At 36.8% G+C, this 20,309-nt stretch overlaps 1 protein-coding gene and 1 pseudogene across 1 annotated transcript; both read right to left on the minus strand.

Annotated features, from left to right (window-relative positions):
- Positions 1-2,050: 2,050 nt before the first annotated feature.
- LOC125194344 (RING-H2 finger protein ATL16-like) lies at positions 2,051-3,579 on the minus strand. Its single transcript, XM_048092514.2, has one exon. The coding sequence runs from the start codon at positions 3,320-3,322 to the stop codon at positions 2,369-2,371; it is 954 nt and encodes a 317-aa protein (XP_047948471.1). The 5' UTR covers positions 3,323-3,579; the 3' UTR covers positions 2,051-2,368.
- An 11,189-nt stretch (positions 3,580-14,768) lies between these two features.
- On the minus strand, positions 14,769-15,340 carry LOC125197558 (ethylene-responsive transcription factor ERF095 pseudogene; annotated as a pseudogene).
- Between the last annotated feature and the right edge of the window lie 4,969 nt (positions 15,341-20,309).

Genomic DNA, 20,309 nt, shown 5'->3' on the forward strand with positions numbered 1-20,309 from the left:
TGCAAAAAATTTTCTAATCTAGTTTGGTAGCTGATTTATAGAGAGTGTTTTTTTTTCAACACCCAGTAGTTATTCTCCAGGCTGGAAAACCTTGAAATAAGTAAATGCATCCTTTAGTTTGTCTAGTTAGGTAATCTGTCATTTTTCCTCTACTCGATTTTGGGTAAGTAGGGGTCCTCTACAAACAGACTCAATCTCAAATAAACTAAATAATTTCATTAGTGTATGATAAATTTGTAATATAATATACTCACTTTCTTTAATTAAGAATGGACAACAGTCACTATAAAGAGTATGCTTCAAAATTGTGCAAATTTTTCTGATAAAAAGTCACTCATTTCTTATATTATAATTTCACATATCTCTATATTTACAATAAATTTTAACATAACCTTTCTTCCATTACAAAATACGCCCTTTATCCCATTTTGATATCTTTCTTCAATAATACTCCCTCCGTCCCACTTAAAATGCAACATTTGAAAATCGGCACGGGATTTTATGTAATGTTGTTTTGTGAGTAAATGAAGAGAGAGTAAAGTAAGAGAGATGAAAAAGTAGAGATAGAGTTGTTTCCATTTTAGGAAACATTTCATTTTTAATGGGACAACCAAAAAAGGAAAACGTTGCATTTTTAATGGGACAGAGGGAGTACAATATTTTAGATGAAATGAATGAGAAGAGAAAAGAGAAAATGTTTATTCTGAATACTTAATAGTACTACTACTACTATAACATCTTGATTGCAACAAATTGAAAAGGTAAAAATGCACATTTTTATTGTGACCGAGATAATATATACTTCACATTTTATAAAACAGTTTATCGAACAATCGAACAAAAACGTTTTAGTTAATAAAGTATCATCAAAATGCATTGAATTGCTTCTTATTGGAATTACAGTATCAGAATAAGTTTGATCCACAAACATTCTAAAAATATCCACCTGAGTTTCCTAACTAAAAATATTTTATCTAATACCGAGAAAGGAAAAATTAAATAGACAGATATGAGAATTTTAAATATTCAAAATAAAATAATAACAGCAGAACAAGAGCCCCTGATTCCAAATATATATGAATCATATAAAATCAACAGGATAAGAAATCCCAGTAGAGAAATTAATTGTCGCTCCATAGTACACAAGGTACGGGACCTACTCCTGAATTTTGAGTCTGTTATGGTCCGTTATGTGCACATAGAAGGTAATTTTGCACCTGATTTTTTGTCGCATTATGCATATAGCTTCTATAGAGGAGTTCATGTTTTAGAAAATCCACCGATGGATATTAGCAGTTGGTTGCTTCATGATAGATTATGTGTTTCTTATATTCGTTAGTTTCTCTTTTCGGCCGTTGCCCGCCGTTATGTACCCAAAAAAATAATGTATATAGTAGTACTCCATCAGATTAGACTTGACTAGTATTTAAATTTAAAAATAAAATCTTACTCCGTATTTAATTTGAATAGATAGTGATAGATTGTAATTTGTAAGAATGTCTAAATATAAAATACTCCTACTATTATAAATTTGATAATTAATAAAAATAAAATAAGTGGAAACAGCCGTTGTCATGGATATACAAATACCCCTAATAATATGTTTAGCTTAAGTAGTCTGGAAATTTGTTAATTATTTCTTTTTTTTCATTCCTAAAAATTTATCACTTTTCACTTTTATTATTTTTCATAGTGAATTTATATTCCACTAACTCATTCTCACTCACATTTATTATAAAATTAGGACACACGTGCCATTAATTTTTCAATCCAATTTCTACGACATTTCTTAAAATAACACAAATTATTAGAGACAACGGGTACATATTAACAATATTTTTGTCACAAATTGTTACTATTAGACATAATTGTTAAACATTGGAAACTCAAAACCGGAAGATTTAAGATTTAACAATGATGAAGCACAAAACAATTTTCATATTAGGAGGGACATTAAAATAGGAGATTTTCAAGGTGGGAAATTAAAATAGGAGGGACATCATTAAGTAATGAATCATCTCTATAATTGAAGATTAAAAAGGAAGAAAAGTGAGGGAAAGCAAAAGGGAACTTCATATAGCAATGATTATTACAATAATGGCTTAAAGTCAAAATTAGATATTGGTGGTCCATCCATCATCATTAAGCCATCCAATTTGTAATGCCACCAAATAATCCAAAATCGCAAAAGCCATCTCTTTCGTTCATCTATCTATGCAAATCTTGAATACTTTTTCACTGCTATATGACAACAACCATTCTGTACCTCCCTAAAATATCTAATTAATCTCTACACTTCTATTGCCTAAAATAACCATCAAACCAAAAAAAAAAAAAACACAAACTCAAATAATTAAAAAAAAAAGAACTAGCCTCTTGGCTCCAAGGTAACTGGCTGAACTGCACTTCTGGAGAATCTTCCCTGACCAAATGAAAAAAATGATTTTTTAAGTCTGGTGTTGCTGCAACCTTCATGTTGATTTATTTCATTACTAACGTGGCCGTGGCGTTGAATAATTTCTTGAACAGCTAAATAAAGCTGGCTGTCAGCTGCCGAATCCATTGAGAAAGACCGCCGCATCGGCTGCACCACCTCCCTCCGCCGCCTACTGTCGATACACTCATCTCCCATGCTCGATACATGGCTCATTTTCTTCACCTTTTTCCTTGGGCCAAGCTCGTCCGAGCTTGCCCTCTGGTGGGTCCCCGGCAGAGACGAGGATGTGCCTATCTCGATAACCACGTAATCCTCGTCTCTGCTGGTGAAGGGATCCGCGCTGATGCGAGGATCCTGGTCCGGCCCGAGAGGTCTTTCCATGGGGAGGAGAATCTCGGGCCGGGCCGAAATGCTAGTGCGGCAGAGCGGGCAGTTGGCGTTGTTTTGAAGCCAGATGTCGATGCAATCGATGTGGAACACGTGGCAGCAGTTGGGAATCTGACGCAGCTTCTCTCCTTGCTGAAATTCGTTCAAACAAACGGCGCACTCGTATGATTTGGCGTCGTTTTGGATGAAATTGAGGATCGGGATTGATCGGATGGCGGCGGCGTTGAGGCCGCGGTTGTCGGCGGGGGAGGAGAGGGCGAGGAGGGGATTGTCCTGGGAGGGGCGGCGGCGGGAGAAGGAGAAGCGGTGGAGGAGATCGATGCGGTGCCAGGTGAGGCAGCATTTGATGACGAATATGTAGTAGCTGACGAGGAGGATAGCGGTGGCGAGGATTCCAATGACGGCGACGGCGATGATGGGGAAGCTGGTGTGGGAGTGGGAGGAGGAGCCGAAGAGAGAGAGAGGTGGTGGTGGGCTCTTGGTGGGAGAGAGATCCATTCAGATGAGGAGCTGCTATTATATTTATATAAGTGGGATGGGTTTTGGTTCATCGGAAATAATATTGAACATGTTCATCGTAATCGGTCATAATTACTCCACTACAATACAAGTGCAATTAAGGCAGCCCCGCCGCTTGAATTTATGAAGATTTGGGGGTCGAAAGGGAAGGTTCGGTGAGAAAGAAAGAGACAGAGTTTGGAGAAGTAGGACCCAACTCGGAAAATTTAGGTTGGATTAAATGCTTGTATTATTGGAGAAGAAAGGAGAAAGATTTTGGATGTGAATGTCATACGCCTATTTAACTCTCCCCCTCTTTAAGGAAATAGATACAGATAATTAATACTATTTCAATTTTAAGTGTTTATTAAAAGCAATTACCATATTATTAGAATTTAAATTTTCTAATCATAGTTTGCCTTGTATATATCCACCCTATAATGACATGTATATCGATCTCCCTTTTTATAAAACATTATTTTATCGACCTATTTATCATGATATTAGAGTGAGTCATTGACCGTAGACTAAATTTAACAAATTCAACAGTATAAATAAGCTTTAAACTTAGAGCCGTTTGATAAATGATTGATCCAATCTGATGGAGTACAACAAAGCTCAATTACTCCGAGATTCAAAATTGAAAGATTTAAGGGAGAGTGTTTACAAATGAAACAAATATAAATACTACTTTATAATAATTAGTGTTAGCCCACGCGCTATGCGCGATATAAAATATTTTTGGTTTATTAATTAGACATGGTGAATAATTCAAATAAAAAAAATTAACATCATTACATAAAATTAAAAAATAAAATATACTTCCTCCGTCCTGGATAATTCGTCCCACTTTGACCGGACACATGTTTTAAGAAATGTAATGAAAAATTAGTTGAAAAAGATAGTGGAATGTGGGTCCTACTTTTATATATTAGTTCTATAATTAAATGTGAGTGATAATGAGTTAGTGGAATATGTGGTCTACTAAAAATGGTAAAAAGTGAAATGAGACAAATTATGTGGGACGGACTGAAACGGAAAAACGGAATAAATTATCCGGGACGGAGGGAGTAATATGTTATATTCACAATATGTATAAATATAAAATTAAATAAGTTTTAAATGAAATCAGCATGAAAATATTTGTTAATTACAACACTTATATCGGTCTTTACAATAAAGAAAATTACCATCCTTAACACATACACACTTTAATATTAAAATACTATCAGTATTCAATTGATATAAATATTTAATATACAACTAAAAAATATAATTAGGACAATGATATCGCTATAAAAAAATAAAATAATGAACAATAAAAAACACACATATATAAACATTAGAACAATAAAATAAAAGTTAGTAAGTCATGAAAAATAGAGAAGAGATATAGTGAAACACAAACCACATCTACCGCTGCCTTATTTTTCTCCTTAATCTCTAAATTGATGATCTATGTTTGTATGAATATGCACAAATACAAATGTGATATTTTATGGTTTTTGTCTTTTTTGCTTCCTATCGTCATTTCATTGACTTTAGGTGTTTTTCTTGCATGAAAATTATGAAAGCGACGAAGTTGACGACGAATGTGTAACGCTGTAGGTTCAAAATATTATAGATAGTCAACTACTTATGTGATTTCTTTATTTGTAAAAAACAAAATATTGTAGCCTAGACAGTAAAATAAAACAAATTAACATGAAGAAAAAATTTAGATATGAACTAATATCACTAGATTAGACAGATCCCTTAAAGACACAACTTTTAAATCATTTAACTAATTTCTTAATCTTACTATTGGTTGAAATATTTAACTTCGTTTGAGTAACATGAGTTTAGAGTTGAGATTTAGACATATTAGTCCAATATGGAAACTCAAAATTAAACAGGGCTTGTTAAAGCCTATTGTTTAAATTGCTCGTCCTTGTTTTCGTCAGATGTTTGCTAAGTAATCGAGCCACGAATTGGTAAAATGGAATTCGACTAATTGATTGTGCAGTTTGAAATTTCGATCATCTGGTCACAAATTTGGCATCAAGCGACAATAACTAGGTAATAGGTTTCAAAGTTCTCAATCAATTTGAATTTTGATATTAGAAAAGTTAGGATAGAAGTCTAAATCTTATGTCTACTAAAGGGCGATTTTTCAACAAACTATAGAATTAAAATGGATATAATTTCAAATCATAAATATGGAGCAACTTTTATTTTGTTTTGAGCTATTTTAAGAGTGACGATGTATCTCACTATTGGTTAGTTTGTCATGGAAGTATGTACATAGTGTATAGTGGCCAATTAAGTCCACCGCCCACTATATGGTTGATGTCAAGTCAACAGATATGGGCACAGATGAATGTGATTTATGTTTGTTGAAATTTCACATTATGGTCAAACTAAAAATATTAATCTTCTGTTTATATATAAAAAGGTGTTCCCTCCTAAGTTTTGATTAGGAAGTTATTCATCCATTACATGAACATAAACATATAAGGCCATTGGCAGAGGTGAATTCCTTAGCCAAAATGAGTTTAGGAGGCTCATAGCACCAACAAATTCAGATAAAATTGAATGTTAGGTGTCACGTGACAACACGAGGTTGAAAGTATATTTCAGTATAATTTGCTACCCTAAATAACATTATATGTTATTACGAAAGGATATTATACAAATTTTAATTAAGACATTAACAAATAACAATATCGAATATCTAAATACTACTTGGACATCGTCACACCCAAATATATTTTGTAAATGTATTTCGTTACATTATTTTCTTATGTATCAAAGAATTATTATAATAACATTTTCGCAAATATATCTAAAGTTAAATGATAAGACAATATGTGATTTTTTTGGCAAACAAATAAATGAAAAATGTATCTATATATGTATCAGCTCGGGATTCTACATAGCTTCAACTGTCTCCTTCCTCGCCTGGATAGGTTTGTCACTAGTTTCTGCCAACGGGTTTGATCCATTTCTCGATTCAGCTTGTACGAAAGGTTAAAATTTGCTAAAGGCTATATTTACGAAATAATTCGTATTCATCCTATTCCTCCATTTGCCACATGACAATTTAGTAAATTTTGCATTTGACACAGTGATGTTGCTTCAGTGCTGCTGTTTTCGAGGGATTCACAAGGGAATGGTCTCAGTTCACCCTTCGCCTCGTTGAAGGAGCTCATTTTTGGACCTTGATCGTCCTTGTTGTGACATCTACTGGGGGCCGTTGATGAGATAGTCAAACTACTTTCGCGACTTTCAGATACGCCAAGATTGAAAGTACACCCTCGACAAACAAAAGCTCCCGAGTATTTGATGGACCGACCAATTTTATGGATGAAATTTAGAAAGTAAATTATTAACCAAATCCTCCAAATTGCCCAGATTCAAAGGATCCAAATAGCAGAAATTAATAGAGAGCATTACAGATAACTTGAAACTGACTAAAACAAATTAGAAAGCTAAAACATGATTGAAATTGGCCTAAACATATCAGTTCTTCTTCTTCTCGTTCTTCTCCTTCTCGTACTTCTACTTCATCTCATTCTCTTTGGCTTCCTTTTCTTCGTAGTATAGTTGCTTCAATCTTTCTAAGACATGCTCTTTCGTCTGCTTCTCCTTCTTTGGACATGGGTCGAGGAAGTTGCATGGATCATCTCCATGCTTGTAGTTGCCACAGTAGTTGCAAAACTCCTTGTCGCTGTTGCTCTCGACGCCGCGAGTCTTCTTCCAGTGAGTTTTGATCGGCTGTGCACTATTGCATTTGAGTTTGAGTGGGCAATCCAGTTTTTTGCACTTGTATCTCCCTTGTTTGAACTTTTTCTCCATGGATCTCCTTGGCAGCAGTCACAGAGAAGGTGGAAGAAGGAAATTTTGCCGCTGAGGTACCTAGAGCATCCATTTCTCTCAATTCTGAAATTTGGAAATTTTGATTCTAATGAAATGTGGGGGTTGGCGGTGGGTGTATGTAAACACAATATTATGATAGTTGGCATGTTTCCCTCGGGAATGCCCAAGTCATGCTTGTATTTTACTTCATAAAAAAAAATTAAAAAGATTTATAAATTATATAGGGGCATGTTAGGGTGCCACCACTCCTTAAAATAACATCATACCACCATTCCTAGCCAATCATTTGTACACGTGGACGAATAATAAGCTGCCATGTGGCAAAAAAAAATATATATGAAAAAGACGGCCAGCAATTCGTTGTTCTTTATCCAGCAATTTTTCTTGTCCAGCAATATCCGACACACTATACAGATTGTTGTGTAGTATTTTTAATATTGCTGTGTAGTGTTTATAATATTAATGTATAAGTGGTGTCACGGTGTCATTTTAAGAGGGATTGCATTTTAACACAAACCTTATAGTACTATCTTAAATAAAAGAATAATTTTTAAAATGTGTATAAATATAGACAACAATATATTAGATGTTCTAATTAAAACCTAATTATGACATGATATAGCCTGACATATAGAACTCAATGAAAATTCTAACTAAATAAAAAAATACAATTCTATATTTTTATATGATTAAAAGACCAAATTCTAAAATTTAATAAACGCCCAAACTAAAATCTTAAAGTGACGCTTCCACAAATATAATCCAGCGCACTGAAGAAGAGAAAGTAACAAATTTGACTTAGAAAATGGCGGTTGCTTGTGTGTCCCTTCCACTTTTACACCTTGAACAAGGTACCCTATTGTGTGTCTCCCTTCTAGTTTTACGCCTTGAACAAGGTACCCTATTGTCATTTTCTATATAGTTTTGCTTTTTAATTCGATTCTATAATATGATTGTGCTTGTATATTTATATTACTAATATAATAGCATATCACCTAATGCAATACAACATGATAAGGAATTGGATTTAATAAGAATACAAATAGCTTCGATAGCTAGTATAGCCGCTGCTTATTGCAATACAAAATGATTAGGCAATACAACATGATTAGACATTAGCTGCTTATTGCCATTTTCTATTAGTTTTGCTTTTAATTGCCATGATTGTATATTTATGTTATAACATGATTAGACATTAGATTTAATAAGAATACAGATAGCTAGTATATAATTAACATTTATAAATTTATGTCAGGTGACATTAATTTTATATAATTACTTGTTTACTTGTGAAATATGACAAATATAAGCAAACATGATGTGAGTTACTAAATGCAAGTGAAGAGGCCCCCCTAATAAGAGAGTTAATTTTGATGGAACACATTTTCTAATCTTAAATCATAATACATTTTCTTATTTTAAATCTCACCATTTCATTACATGCTTTGTATCAGAAACATGTTAAGGGGAAGTATCGTTCCTACTATGCCACCAAGCCACACCCATGCATTCTTGATGTGCCGTCCACACCCATTATCAGTCTCCGCCAAGAAGAAGGCGGAGAAACCCCTTAAGCAAAAACTGTACCAAAAGAAACACATATGTAAACACAATATTATGATAGTTGGCATATTTCCTTCGGGAATGCCCAAGTCATGCTTGTATTTTACTTTATGTTTTTTTAAATTCCATTCATTGATTCATAATTTTTTTTTAAAAAGATTTATAAATTATAGTACTATCTTAAATAAAAGAATAATTTTAAAAATGTATATAAATATAGACAACAATATATTAGATGTCCTAATTAAAACCTAATTAAGACATGATATAGCCTGACTTATAAAACTCAATGAAAATTCTAACTAAATAAAAAGAAATACAATTCTATATTTCTATATGATTAACCTAGGTAGCGAAAATAACCTAGGTAGCGAATTATACCGAAATGTACTTCCAACCCCATGCTGTCACGTGACACGTAACATGCAATATTATAAACACAAACATACATTAGGTCATTTCGGTATAATTCACATGAAACGTTCACCCTGCAATCTGCATTTCATTTTCATTTGAATTTGAGAATATGAGAAGCAAATGAATGCTCTAGGGAGAAGAAGTATTTTAACGACTTCTCCTTGCCCTATATGGAAATCGAGAAGGCTCCATTTCCACCACCAACTTTAAGCAAACCTAAAAAAAAAGTAACCACAGTCAGTTGTTTAATTTTGTTAAAAGTAGACTTCATCTACTCAGAGAATTGATCATCTTCTTCTTCAATTTCAAGTTAGAAATAAAAAATAAAATGCAGAGAACACGTTTTATACTACACATAATAGTTATTACCTTACCCTAATATACATTGCGAATCAAAGAAATAACAAAAAAGAATATATGTTTCAAACATACTTTTTATTTTCTTTGATTCGCAATGTATATTTTGGGTAAGGTAATAACTATTGTGTGTAGTATAAAACATGTTCTATACATTTCATTTTTTTATTTCTAACTTGAATTGGAGAAGAAAATGATTAATTCATCTTTTTAAAACTTCATCTTTCGTCTCTTTCTTCTGCAGTGGACATGGATTCAGGAAATTGCAAGGATCGTCTGAATCCTTGTAATTTCCACAGTGCGGGCAAAAGTCAGAGTCGTTGTTGCTCATGACCCCATGAAATTTCTTCCAGTGGATTTTTATCGGACGGGCGCTGTGGCATCGGAGGTAGAGTGAACACTCCAAGTTCTTGCACTTGTATCTCCCATGGTTGATCTTTTTTTTCCATATGTTTCTCGTCGGCAGCCTTGACGGAGAAAGAGGAGGTGGAAGAAGAAGGAAGTCGTTTTTTATAAAAAAATTAAACAACTAACTATGGTTATTTTTTTTAGGTTTGCTTAAAGTTGGTGGTGGAAATGGAGATCCATTTCCATACAGGTCAAGGAGAAGCTATTGTAATGGATTCATCTGCTTCTCCTATTCTCAAGTTCAAATGAAAATGAAATCCAGATTGCAGGGTGAACGTTTTATAATACAGAATAGTTATTACCATTACCCCTAAATATTCATTTGCGAATTATACCGAAATGACCTAATGTATGTTTGTGTTTATAATATTGCATGTTACATATCACGTGGCAGCACGAGGTTGGAAGTATATTTCGGTATAATTCGTTACCTAGGTCATTTCGGTATAATTCCTCACCACTATCTTCGCCTTTGTTCAATACAGAAGAACTATAAAACATTGTCAAAATTTCCAAATGGTGTCATTTATTATCACATATTTATGTAAAGTATAGAACGTGTTCTCTGCATTTCATTTTTTATTTCTAACAAATTGGAGAAGAAGATGATCAATTCTCTAGGTAGAAGAAGTCCCTTCTTCTTTTTTTACAAAATTAAACAGCTAACTATGGTTACTTTTTTTTAAGGTTTGCTTAAAATCGGTGGTGGAAATTGAGCCTTCTCCATTTCCATACAGGCCAAAGAGAAGCCGTTGAAATACTTCTTCTACCCAGAGCATTCATTTGCTTCTCCTATTCTCAAGTTCAAATGAAAATATCCTTAGTTTGGAGAACTTAGTTATTTCTTTTAAATTCCTATTAATTTATCTGTAAAAAAAATCAAATTATTATAATAAAATCTCCTGTGGGTGTGTGTTTATATTTTTGTGAATTACTATAATTTTCATTTAAATTATAATTTTTGATTAATTTTAATAACTTTTGAATAATGCGAATTACTAGATCATAATTTTAGTACTACGTACAATTTACAATTATTCTGATGTGGGATAGGTTTGTACTCAATAATAACATACATTATTCTTAAGTATTACTCCACTAACAATTATCATAAATTTGTACTACGATGGTTTAATTTTGAATCAACTACTCCTTCTGTTCCTTGTTAATAAAAATATTTCTTTTCGGTATGAAGTTTAAGAATAATATTCCACATAAATGACTTGGCTACAGTAGAATAACACAAAAAGGAATACGATTCTGCTACATATGGACTGAGGGAATAATATTTTTTTAATAATAATTTTTCGTCTCTCTAGATGTGAACTCACAATTATATATTCTTAATCTTATCTGGCATCATAATAAGTTGGGTTTTATATGACCAGTATGAAATCTAGTAGGAATCGCATCATAAGAACTTGGGGTTTTATTAGACTAGTATGAAATCTAGGAAGAAGTGAAACCAATATCTATTAATAATGTGGGTTTGAATATTTTCTGTGCAGGCGCGTGTCATGAAATTGAAATTTGTTGAAATTGGTCGGTTATATAGTACTTCAATTCTTTGTTACTCCCTCCGTCTCAATTCTTATGCTTGTAAAAAATTGTTTTATTTTATTATTGTTTATCCTTTTTATTCCTTTTACTATTTTCTTTGTTACTATTTGTTGGTCTACTAGACTACTAGTGATTTCGGATACGGAAGAACTTGACTTGTGACAAACAAAATTAAAATAAAAACATAGGGGATCTATATTGAAGATCTATCTACTTTCGACCAGTATAATACTCCTAGATTGGTTAAAAATTACAAATCAAATTATTATTTTTATATAAATTGATTAATTTTAAACATGTTATCATTTTTTATTTTAAATATTCAATTCCTTTTATTAATCTACATTAAGGTTAAAAACTCAAATTAAATTTTCCTTGTACGTGTGATTTTTTCCTACCTACTGGAAATTGGGCAATCGCGAAAAGGAGTACTACTTTTCAACTTTCCAGTATAAAAGCAACCTTCAACTCATATCAGTCAAATCTTTTGAGTGACTAACTTATAGTATGATATCACTTAATTCATATCACGTTCATATAGGTCAAACTAAGTGTAGAAAGAATCCCAAAAGTTCAATAGCGATTACACGCACTGTCTCTCTCTCGAAACATTATGGGACTTGTATTCTTTAATAAAAAGAGAGTGAAGCTTCCTTTGAACATTTAAGGTCGACGATTTTTAAATGATATTCCAGACAGAAAACGTTTTTGTTAAGATTTTCATATTTAAGTTCGTCCTAAACTTAATACTCCTACATAGGAGTTGGTTGAAAATTTCTCATCCAACCCAAACTAATTCAACTTTTTAATAAAACACTAATTTTTTCTATCTCATCCATTACCATCAATATAATCTCAATCCAACTTACTAAAATATAAATGAACTTGTATTATTTTTACATACAAATGAATATAAATTTTAAAAGTCGTATCATGGTGGACTCAAACTCAAGACCTTTGGGCTCAAGCATTTACCATTTACCACTATGTCCACTCACACACACACTGTAAACAACCTTTTTGTTTGTCATATTGTCGTTTGAAACACATTCCACTCATTTGGATTCTACTCCGATCCTGTCGCGAACAACCATGACAAAAAAAATGTATTCATATTTATTTTTGGAGGAATTGTAGACTATATATGCTAACATGATAAGTTATGTTTCGCACGAACACATAAGTTTTTATTATCGGAAACGAACCTACTGTGCGTGAGCGTGTGAGTGTACGTTTACCAAAATAGGCCAAATATACTTTTATACGCTATAGGGTAAAATGAGAAGAGGGAATATTATTTCATAGTAGTGACTAAAGTTTGTATGTGTGAGGATTTAACATTTGCAATCGGATCCTTAACAGTATAGTAATCGGGCCTTTTGATGACCCAAGTAGGTTGCCAAGTTTAGTCTAAATGATTTTATTGGGCCGCCTTGTTGAGCACTAAATTCGGCCCACACGCAAATTTCACGATACACTTTAATGATTAAAATAATAATTGCACAATACGTAGCACATAATAGCACATTGAGCTTGCTCATGCAAATGTATGAAAGCTAAATCGATTTTTAAATGGTCTTCGTATTATTAAAATCCTCATTTTCTTAAATGAATTAAAACAAAGAAAAATTTATCTAAAAATGACGATTCTGCATATGATCATAATTCTCCAAATATAAAAAAATCTGAATTTAATTTTGTAATAACAGCCCTTAGTGAGGAAGCTTTGAAAGGCTGATGGTGTGAAAAAAGCCAATATTAATTATGGAAAAAAGTAAAGGCTCTGAAGTCGCCCATCATACTCCATCACGACTTAGAGAGTAACCAACTAAGAAAAACATGAATTTTGCGAATGAACCCCCTTTTACTCCTATAAATATTTCAAAATAACAATCCTACCTTCTGCAAAGAAAATGTCAGAATGAATCTAAACACCATATTTCCCCTATTCCTACTATACATCTTCCCTTTCATTCTACATCTTCAACCAACACAAGGAAAAAGCCTACTTCTTCAAACTCTTGAAAGAAACAATGCCATAAACTCATCATCCCCATGGCTTGCAAGACTGAATAACCCGCGGCCGCCGTCCGGGTGCTGGCGGCAGCCGTGGGTGTGCGGGCAGGGGCAGCCCCCGGGAGTCCGGGTTCTGTGCTGCCAGAACAGATGCGTGGACGTGACGTATGACATCAACAACTGCGGGCAATGCGGGAGACGGTGCCGTTTCACAAGTCAATGCTGCAGGGGACGATGCGTCAACACAAACAGAAACCGCAACCACTGTGGGAAGTGCGACAACAGATGCGGGTTTCGGAGGCGCTGCTTGTATGGAATGTGTGGTTATGCTCAGCCTGATCCTCCCCACCGGCCGCCTCGCCCTCGCCCTCCTCACCGGCCGCCTCGCCCTCGCCCTCCTCACCGGCCGCCTCGCCCTCATGACCCTCGTAGCGGTGGGAAGCATCGCCCTCCGTCTGCAGCCGCGGGTTGAAGATAAGCTTCTCGTTGCCTTTGAGAATTCGTCTGGTTTCAGTATCCATTCTGCTTGTTTGAATTTATGTTCATACTCAAAACTTAATGGTGTGCTTCTGTATTTTCTGCCTTTGCAATTTGGTGGTATCAAATTATGTTATTGAACTTAATGGTATTGTTGATTAGTAAATTAAATGTGTGGTAGCTCAAGTTGAGATGTTATCTGGGTAGTGATTAAAATGTTATTGCTGATAATATGTTGTATATTCTCTCCATCCCATAAAAATAGAGAATTATAGGATGATATGAGTTTTAATACGAAATTACTAGTATAGTATGAAAGAGAAAGATCAAAGAATTTAAGTTGCGTTAGTGGAAAGTAAGACCGATCTTATTAGTAGTATAATGTGTGATAAGAAAAAGTATTCAAAACAGAAAATTGACTAATTTTATGGGGCGGACTAAAATGACAAAATGAGACAAATTTTTGAGGACAAATGGATCGGAGTATTTGCGCGCAATAACATCTAAAAGTCTAACCAAATTAAGTCTTTTTCGTTTCCACAAGCCGTTGTTATATTAGACCAGACCACGCACATGCCAGTGATGCCACACCCCTAGCCCCTAAGTTGATCCATATGGTTCATATCCATAGACAACTCACTATCGCTTGAACCTTCAATAAGACTGTTTCATGTAGTAATTCTGATAAGTCGTTAATATTTTTAAAATTTAACTGAGAGTTGGAGAAGGATTCGCAATACCAAACTTATTGAAATATCACATTATAATTCAATCGATATGGGATGTCACTTTATGCTTGCGCAATTTTCATGCAGGCCGGCAGTATGTATGTACAATTACATAGTAACAAATTAAATGATCCTCAATCAATGCGTATCTGAAGGGTGTTAACACTTTTCTGATCACCCTTTAACATACACTTATTAGCCACCACACAACAATAAATTTTGATAGTAACACTTTCTCTCAGCCTTTTTAACAAAACAATACCCCCCACCTCTTACCTCTACTCATTGAAGGAGCTCTTCTAGCAAATTGTCGTCATAGTACTCGAACTCGATAACTTGTCTCCCACGATCATCTTTCCTCGTCGAATCCGAGGAGGAGGCGAAATGCGAGGAGCTGCTGGGCAAGTTATACTCATGGGGGAAATTGAGGATCGCCAAGTGACCTCTCATGGAATAGGCGGTGGTGTCGTAGGCTCTGGCAGCCTCCTCCGCGGTGTTGAATGTCCCTAGCCATACTCTGGCGCCTTGATTGGCAGAGTCTCGTATCTCGGCGGCGTACTTTCCTGACGGCCGCTTCCTAACGCCTCTATACTTGATTTCTTTGCTGTGACTGTCCATGATGGTTAGTTACGTTATATTTGGTCTGTGTTTGTGTGCACTAAACCTGAAGTGATGTGGCAATTTATATGTGTTGGAATGTTCTACTTGGACAATCGTGTGGCCGAGATGTAATGCCACGTGGATAGAAGCTTCCATTTTGGAACAATTGACTTGGTATGCAATGCATCTGGGCTGGTCATTGTGGTGGCTTTGGATAAATCAGACTTGACTCTTTTCTATGCCAAACAAAATTGTGAGATAGAGGCGCACGTGATGAATTATTCCAAAAAATGGTCCAAATTGGTGAGCAGTAAGTTTAGTGACGTCTTATTTTAATTGTGCCAAATTAATATTAGTGACACTAAGAGCATTCCCAATGGAGGTGGCGAATTCTCGGCGATAAATCGCCGGTTATCGCCGAATTATCGCCGGCCATTGTGGCGAAGTCGGCGATAATTCGGCGATAATGTTGCCGTTGCTTCGCCGAGTGGCGTTCTAACGCCGGATTATCGCCGAGCGATCGCCGGCCACTGTGGCGACGCTCGGCGATAATCGGCGATAATTAAAATTTTTTTTTTTTTTTTTTGAACCCAACGGCTATTTTACATTCCACCCCTATAAATATTTCCTCCACTTCCTCCATTCATCACCCACAATCTTCATTCTCTCCATTTTCAATCTCTTCTCCCAATCTTCAATTTTCATCAAAATTATGAGCTTTTGGAAGAAAAGTTCCCGATCGGGTAAGGATAAGGGTAAGGGGAAAGAGTCGAGTTCACAAATTCCCAACACGGATGAAGCAAACGAGCAGTGGATGCAGTCGTTGTTGGCGATGGGTTCTCCTCCCGGCCAACTTCCATACGGGGGTCCGTCTCCTTTGCAGACTCCTCCGGCGCGGAGACTTTCTCCGTACTTCAACTCTGCCGGCAGAATGCCCTTTCCAGCCGACGATGTGTATCGGCCCCAGTTCGACACCCCCGGATCAACCCCAGGCGACCAAGAATCTCAGGCCGCGACACTGAGCGCGGAGGACTTCGAGGTGGAAGAAACGCCCACCGAGCCGCCTTCTAGGAGCGGGAGGGGGAAGGCGCCGGCGTCGTCGGCTGCGACTGATACGGGTTCCGATGAGAGGCCGAAGCGGGTAAGGACTACTTACACTCTGCAAGAGTCCGAGCTGATAGCCGACTGCTGGGCGGACACGTCACAGGACGCGGAGCGCAGCAACTACCAGACTGAGATCATATTCTGGGAGCGGATTGCCGCGAAGTACAGGAGCCACAAGACTGCCTCAATGAAGGACCATGGCAGCGAGGCGATCCGTCGGCATTGGGAGCGCCTCATGAGGGACTGCGGGCACTTCAACGGTATTTATTCTAACTTGATGACTCACATGACGAGTGGCCAGAACGAGCACATGGTCCGAGATGAGGCCATCCGGATGTATAGTAGCCAGTACTTGTCGACGAAGGGCTTCAAGTATTGGAACATCTACGATAAGCTGAAGGATCTCCCCAAATTCCGGACGGGAATGCACGACGCGCTGCACGGGAAATCGGTGCGCTCGCGACTTAGCGTTTCGGAGAGCGAGGGGAGCGCGGCCCACATCGACTTGAGTGGGGATGGTCCGCACGAGCGCCCGGAGGGAGTGAAGAAGGCGAAGGGGAGGCGGAAGGGGAAGGGCGCAACGTCGGAAGTCGCGTCGGAATCCGTCATCGACTTAGAAAAAGCCACTTATTCGAGCAATGTCGCCAATCTGACCCAGATGTACACGCTGTACTTCACCGGCGGCGGGACCCCTGAAGAAAAGGCGGCCCTCTGGAAATGCATCCAACACCTGCAGAGTACGCTGGGGCTCGATCCCGACGCCCCTCCGGCCCCTCCGTCTTAGATTTTTTTTTTTTAAATCTTTGTTTATTTGCGTTTTTTATTTGTAGTTTTTTTTTTCTCGTTGTATTATATTTTCCAATGATTAATACAACGATGAATTGTTCATTATTAGTCTATTTATTAAATACATTTGTAGGGAAAATTAAATAATATAAAAAATAATGATGTAAAAATGAAATGTTGAGTTAGGGAGAAATAAGGGAGAAATAAGGGAGAAACCAATGTAGCACTTGGCTAAAAACTGGGGATAAATTTTGGTGCTGATGTGGCGCTGATGTGGCAGGAGTTAGGGAGAAATAAGGGAGTTTTTAGGGAACTCCATTGGGAGTGCTCTAAGTACTGAAACGAGGACTTGTCTTTTTAAAAAACTACTAGTATGAAACTATAATACCCTCTGTTAGACTGTTCTAGTTCTATAGTAATTTATAGGGCTAATATACAAAACTATAAGTTATTAAAAGTCTTTAACTTCAATTTTGAATGTGCTCAATACATGATTTTTTTGTATGTAGCCAATTTTCACCAAACTGAATTTTCATCGAATTGAATTCAAGGTGACATGTAGAAATCTCCAAAATGATATCATCTTAATTAATCTAAGTGACATGCCATAATATCATAATATAATTAATATCTAATAGTAATGGAGGCATAATAATGAAGACAAAACTTTTCGGCACGGAGATTAAGAAAAATTGTGTTAGGTGAGTTAAGTAAAGAGAGAATAAAGTGGAAAATTAAAAAGGTAGAGGGATGAAGATAGAAAAAAGTAAGAGAGAGTAAAGTAGGTGTGGAAAAATGTGTTGACTTTTACTAAAAAGGGAAATGACTCTATTACTATGGAACGAACGGAAATGGAAAAACACCTCTATTACTATGGAACGGAAGGAGTAGATCGAAATGATGTTGCTTCGTTATAGACATCTTATTCTCTCTTACTTTTACACATTATTTTTAAACTCTGTGCTGAAAAGTAATATTTTAGTTAAAAAAAATGGTGAAAATAGTTTTGAACTTGGGCCTACCTACTCTTTTTTTCAAAGAGTAGTCAAACTATTCAAAATACTATTGGTCAATTCGGGATCCATCTTTTGACCAAAGCCATGAGAATTGTGTTAGAGACTCCCAAATTGGCAAATTTAATCAGAAATTGGCAAATGAGCATTTTTCCTGATAAAAAACTTTTACAAGCAATTTTTTTCAAACCTGGGGTTTCTAATTTGAATTTGGTTATTGAAAACGGATGGTTGATTCTTGATTGTTGTCATGATAACCATAAAGACCCTATAAATTCCCTATAAATTTATTAATTATTACCTCTGTACTCAAAAAATAGAAACTTTTAAAACACGAGTTTTAATGCATAATTGGTAAAGTGAGAAAAAAATGATTGATAAAATAAGAGAGATGAAAAGAAAAAAAAGGTAATATAAGAGAGAAGAGGAGAAAAAATAATGAAAGTAGTGTCAGCAAATTGTTGAATCCACGTCCTAGAATAAAATTATTCTAGAGTTTCTATATTTTTGTGCGACGACTCAAAATGAAATAGTTTCTATTTTTAAGGACCGGAAGTAATACATACGGTATTGTTGTGATTGGAGCTGGCTTCGAATGTGAAACAAGATCACAGAGAAGAATTGGAGTGCGAAGAATCGAGAGAGATTTCTTATTGATTGAATCGGAGCTCAAAGAGAGAGATTACAAATTGGGGAAATTCTGTTTTCAACTAACTAAAATATCAACGGCTACTTGATCTAACGGCTCAGATTAAAACGCCAAACTAAAGAGCCTTGAATGGCGACATGCCAATGCTCACGTTGACGCTACAATTCATGGCGAGCTCTGCCCATGGCAAATAATCAAACCACTTTTTTGGCTGTTCGAATGTGAATGCTCTGAGGTACTGCTCGAGGGCGCGGTTGGTCACCTCCGTCTGCCCGTCCGTTTGCGGGTGATAAGCCGTTGTAAACTGCAGCTTAGTCCCACTCAGTGACAGCAGCTCCGTCCCAAAATCACTCATAAAAATGGCATCGCGATCCGAGAGCAACCTCTCCGGGAAGCCGTGTAACTTGACCACGGTATTGACGAACAACTTAGCTACCTTGGCAGCATCGAAACCTGGTCGTAAAGGCCCAAAGTGGGCATATTTGGAAAGACGGTCCACGACCACCATAATTGCGGTGTACCCATAAGATGAAGGCAAGCCCACAATAAAATCCATGGAGGCAGCCGACCACACCGTGTCGGGGATTGGAAGTGGTTGTAGAAGGCCGAACGGTTTATCTGTGATATATTTCGTCGCCTGGCAGACGGCGCAAGCCGCGACGAAGCGACGGACGTCAGCCCTCATCCCAGGCCAATAGAAAGAGGCGGCCACCCTCGCAAAGGTGCGTTTTTCTCCCGGGTGGACAGCGGTTTTCGCGCTGTGAGATTCCTCCAAAATATCGGTGCGGACGGATGAATCGCGACTGAGATAGAGTCGGTGCTTAAAAAATAGGATTCCATCCGCCACCGAGACATGTATAGGGGCTGTACCAGCAGTCACAGCTTGGTGCAGGCGCATCAGATCAGGAAGTTTTTCATTCTCGACCTTGATCGTTGCCATAATAGCAGGCAGTGGTCGTGCGTACATAGTGACCAACGCAGCCTCATCCGCTTGGGGATCGGGGTCACGGCAGGAGAGCGCGTCAGCGACCCGGTTGGATGCCCCTGATTTATATTCGATCTGAAACTTGAATCCCATGAGTTTCCAGATGTAAAATTGTTGGTCCGGTGTCTGCACAATCTGAGACAAAAGGTCCTTCAAACTTCGTTGATCGCTTCGGATAATGAACTCGCGCCCCAACAAATATTGGCGCCACTTTTGTACGGATTCCACGATCGCGACATTTGGAAACTACCTCTTTGTGGTAGGTTGACGCTATGCGACATTTGGGCCCCAATTTTTTGCTAAAGAAAGCCAATGGGTGACCGTGTTGGAGCAGCACCGCTCCGATGCCGAAGTCGGAAGCATCCGTTTCAATAGTAAATGGAGCTTCGAAGTCGGGTAGGCGCAACACTGGTGCCTCGGTCATGGCCCGCTTGAGGGCGGCGAAACTCTCCTCCGCTGCCGGAGT

This window comes from Salvia hispanica, chromosome 4, assembly GCF_029641045.1.
Source record: "Salvia hispanica isolate PSC_SH4W2 chromosome 4, Shi_PSC_v1, whole genome shotgun sequence".
Taxonomy (NCBI): domain Eukaryota; kingdom Viridiplantae; phylum Streptophyta; class Magnoliopsida; order Lamiales; family Lamiaceae; genus Salvia; species Salvia hispanica.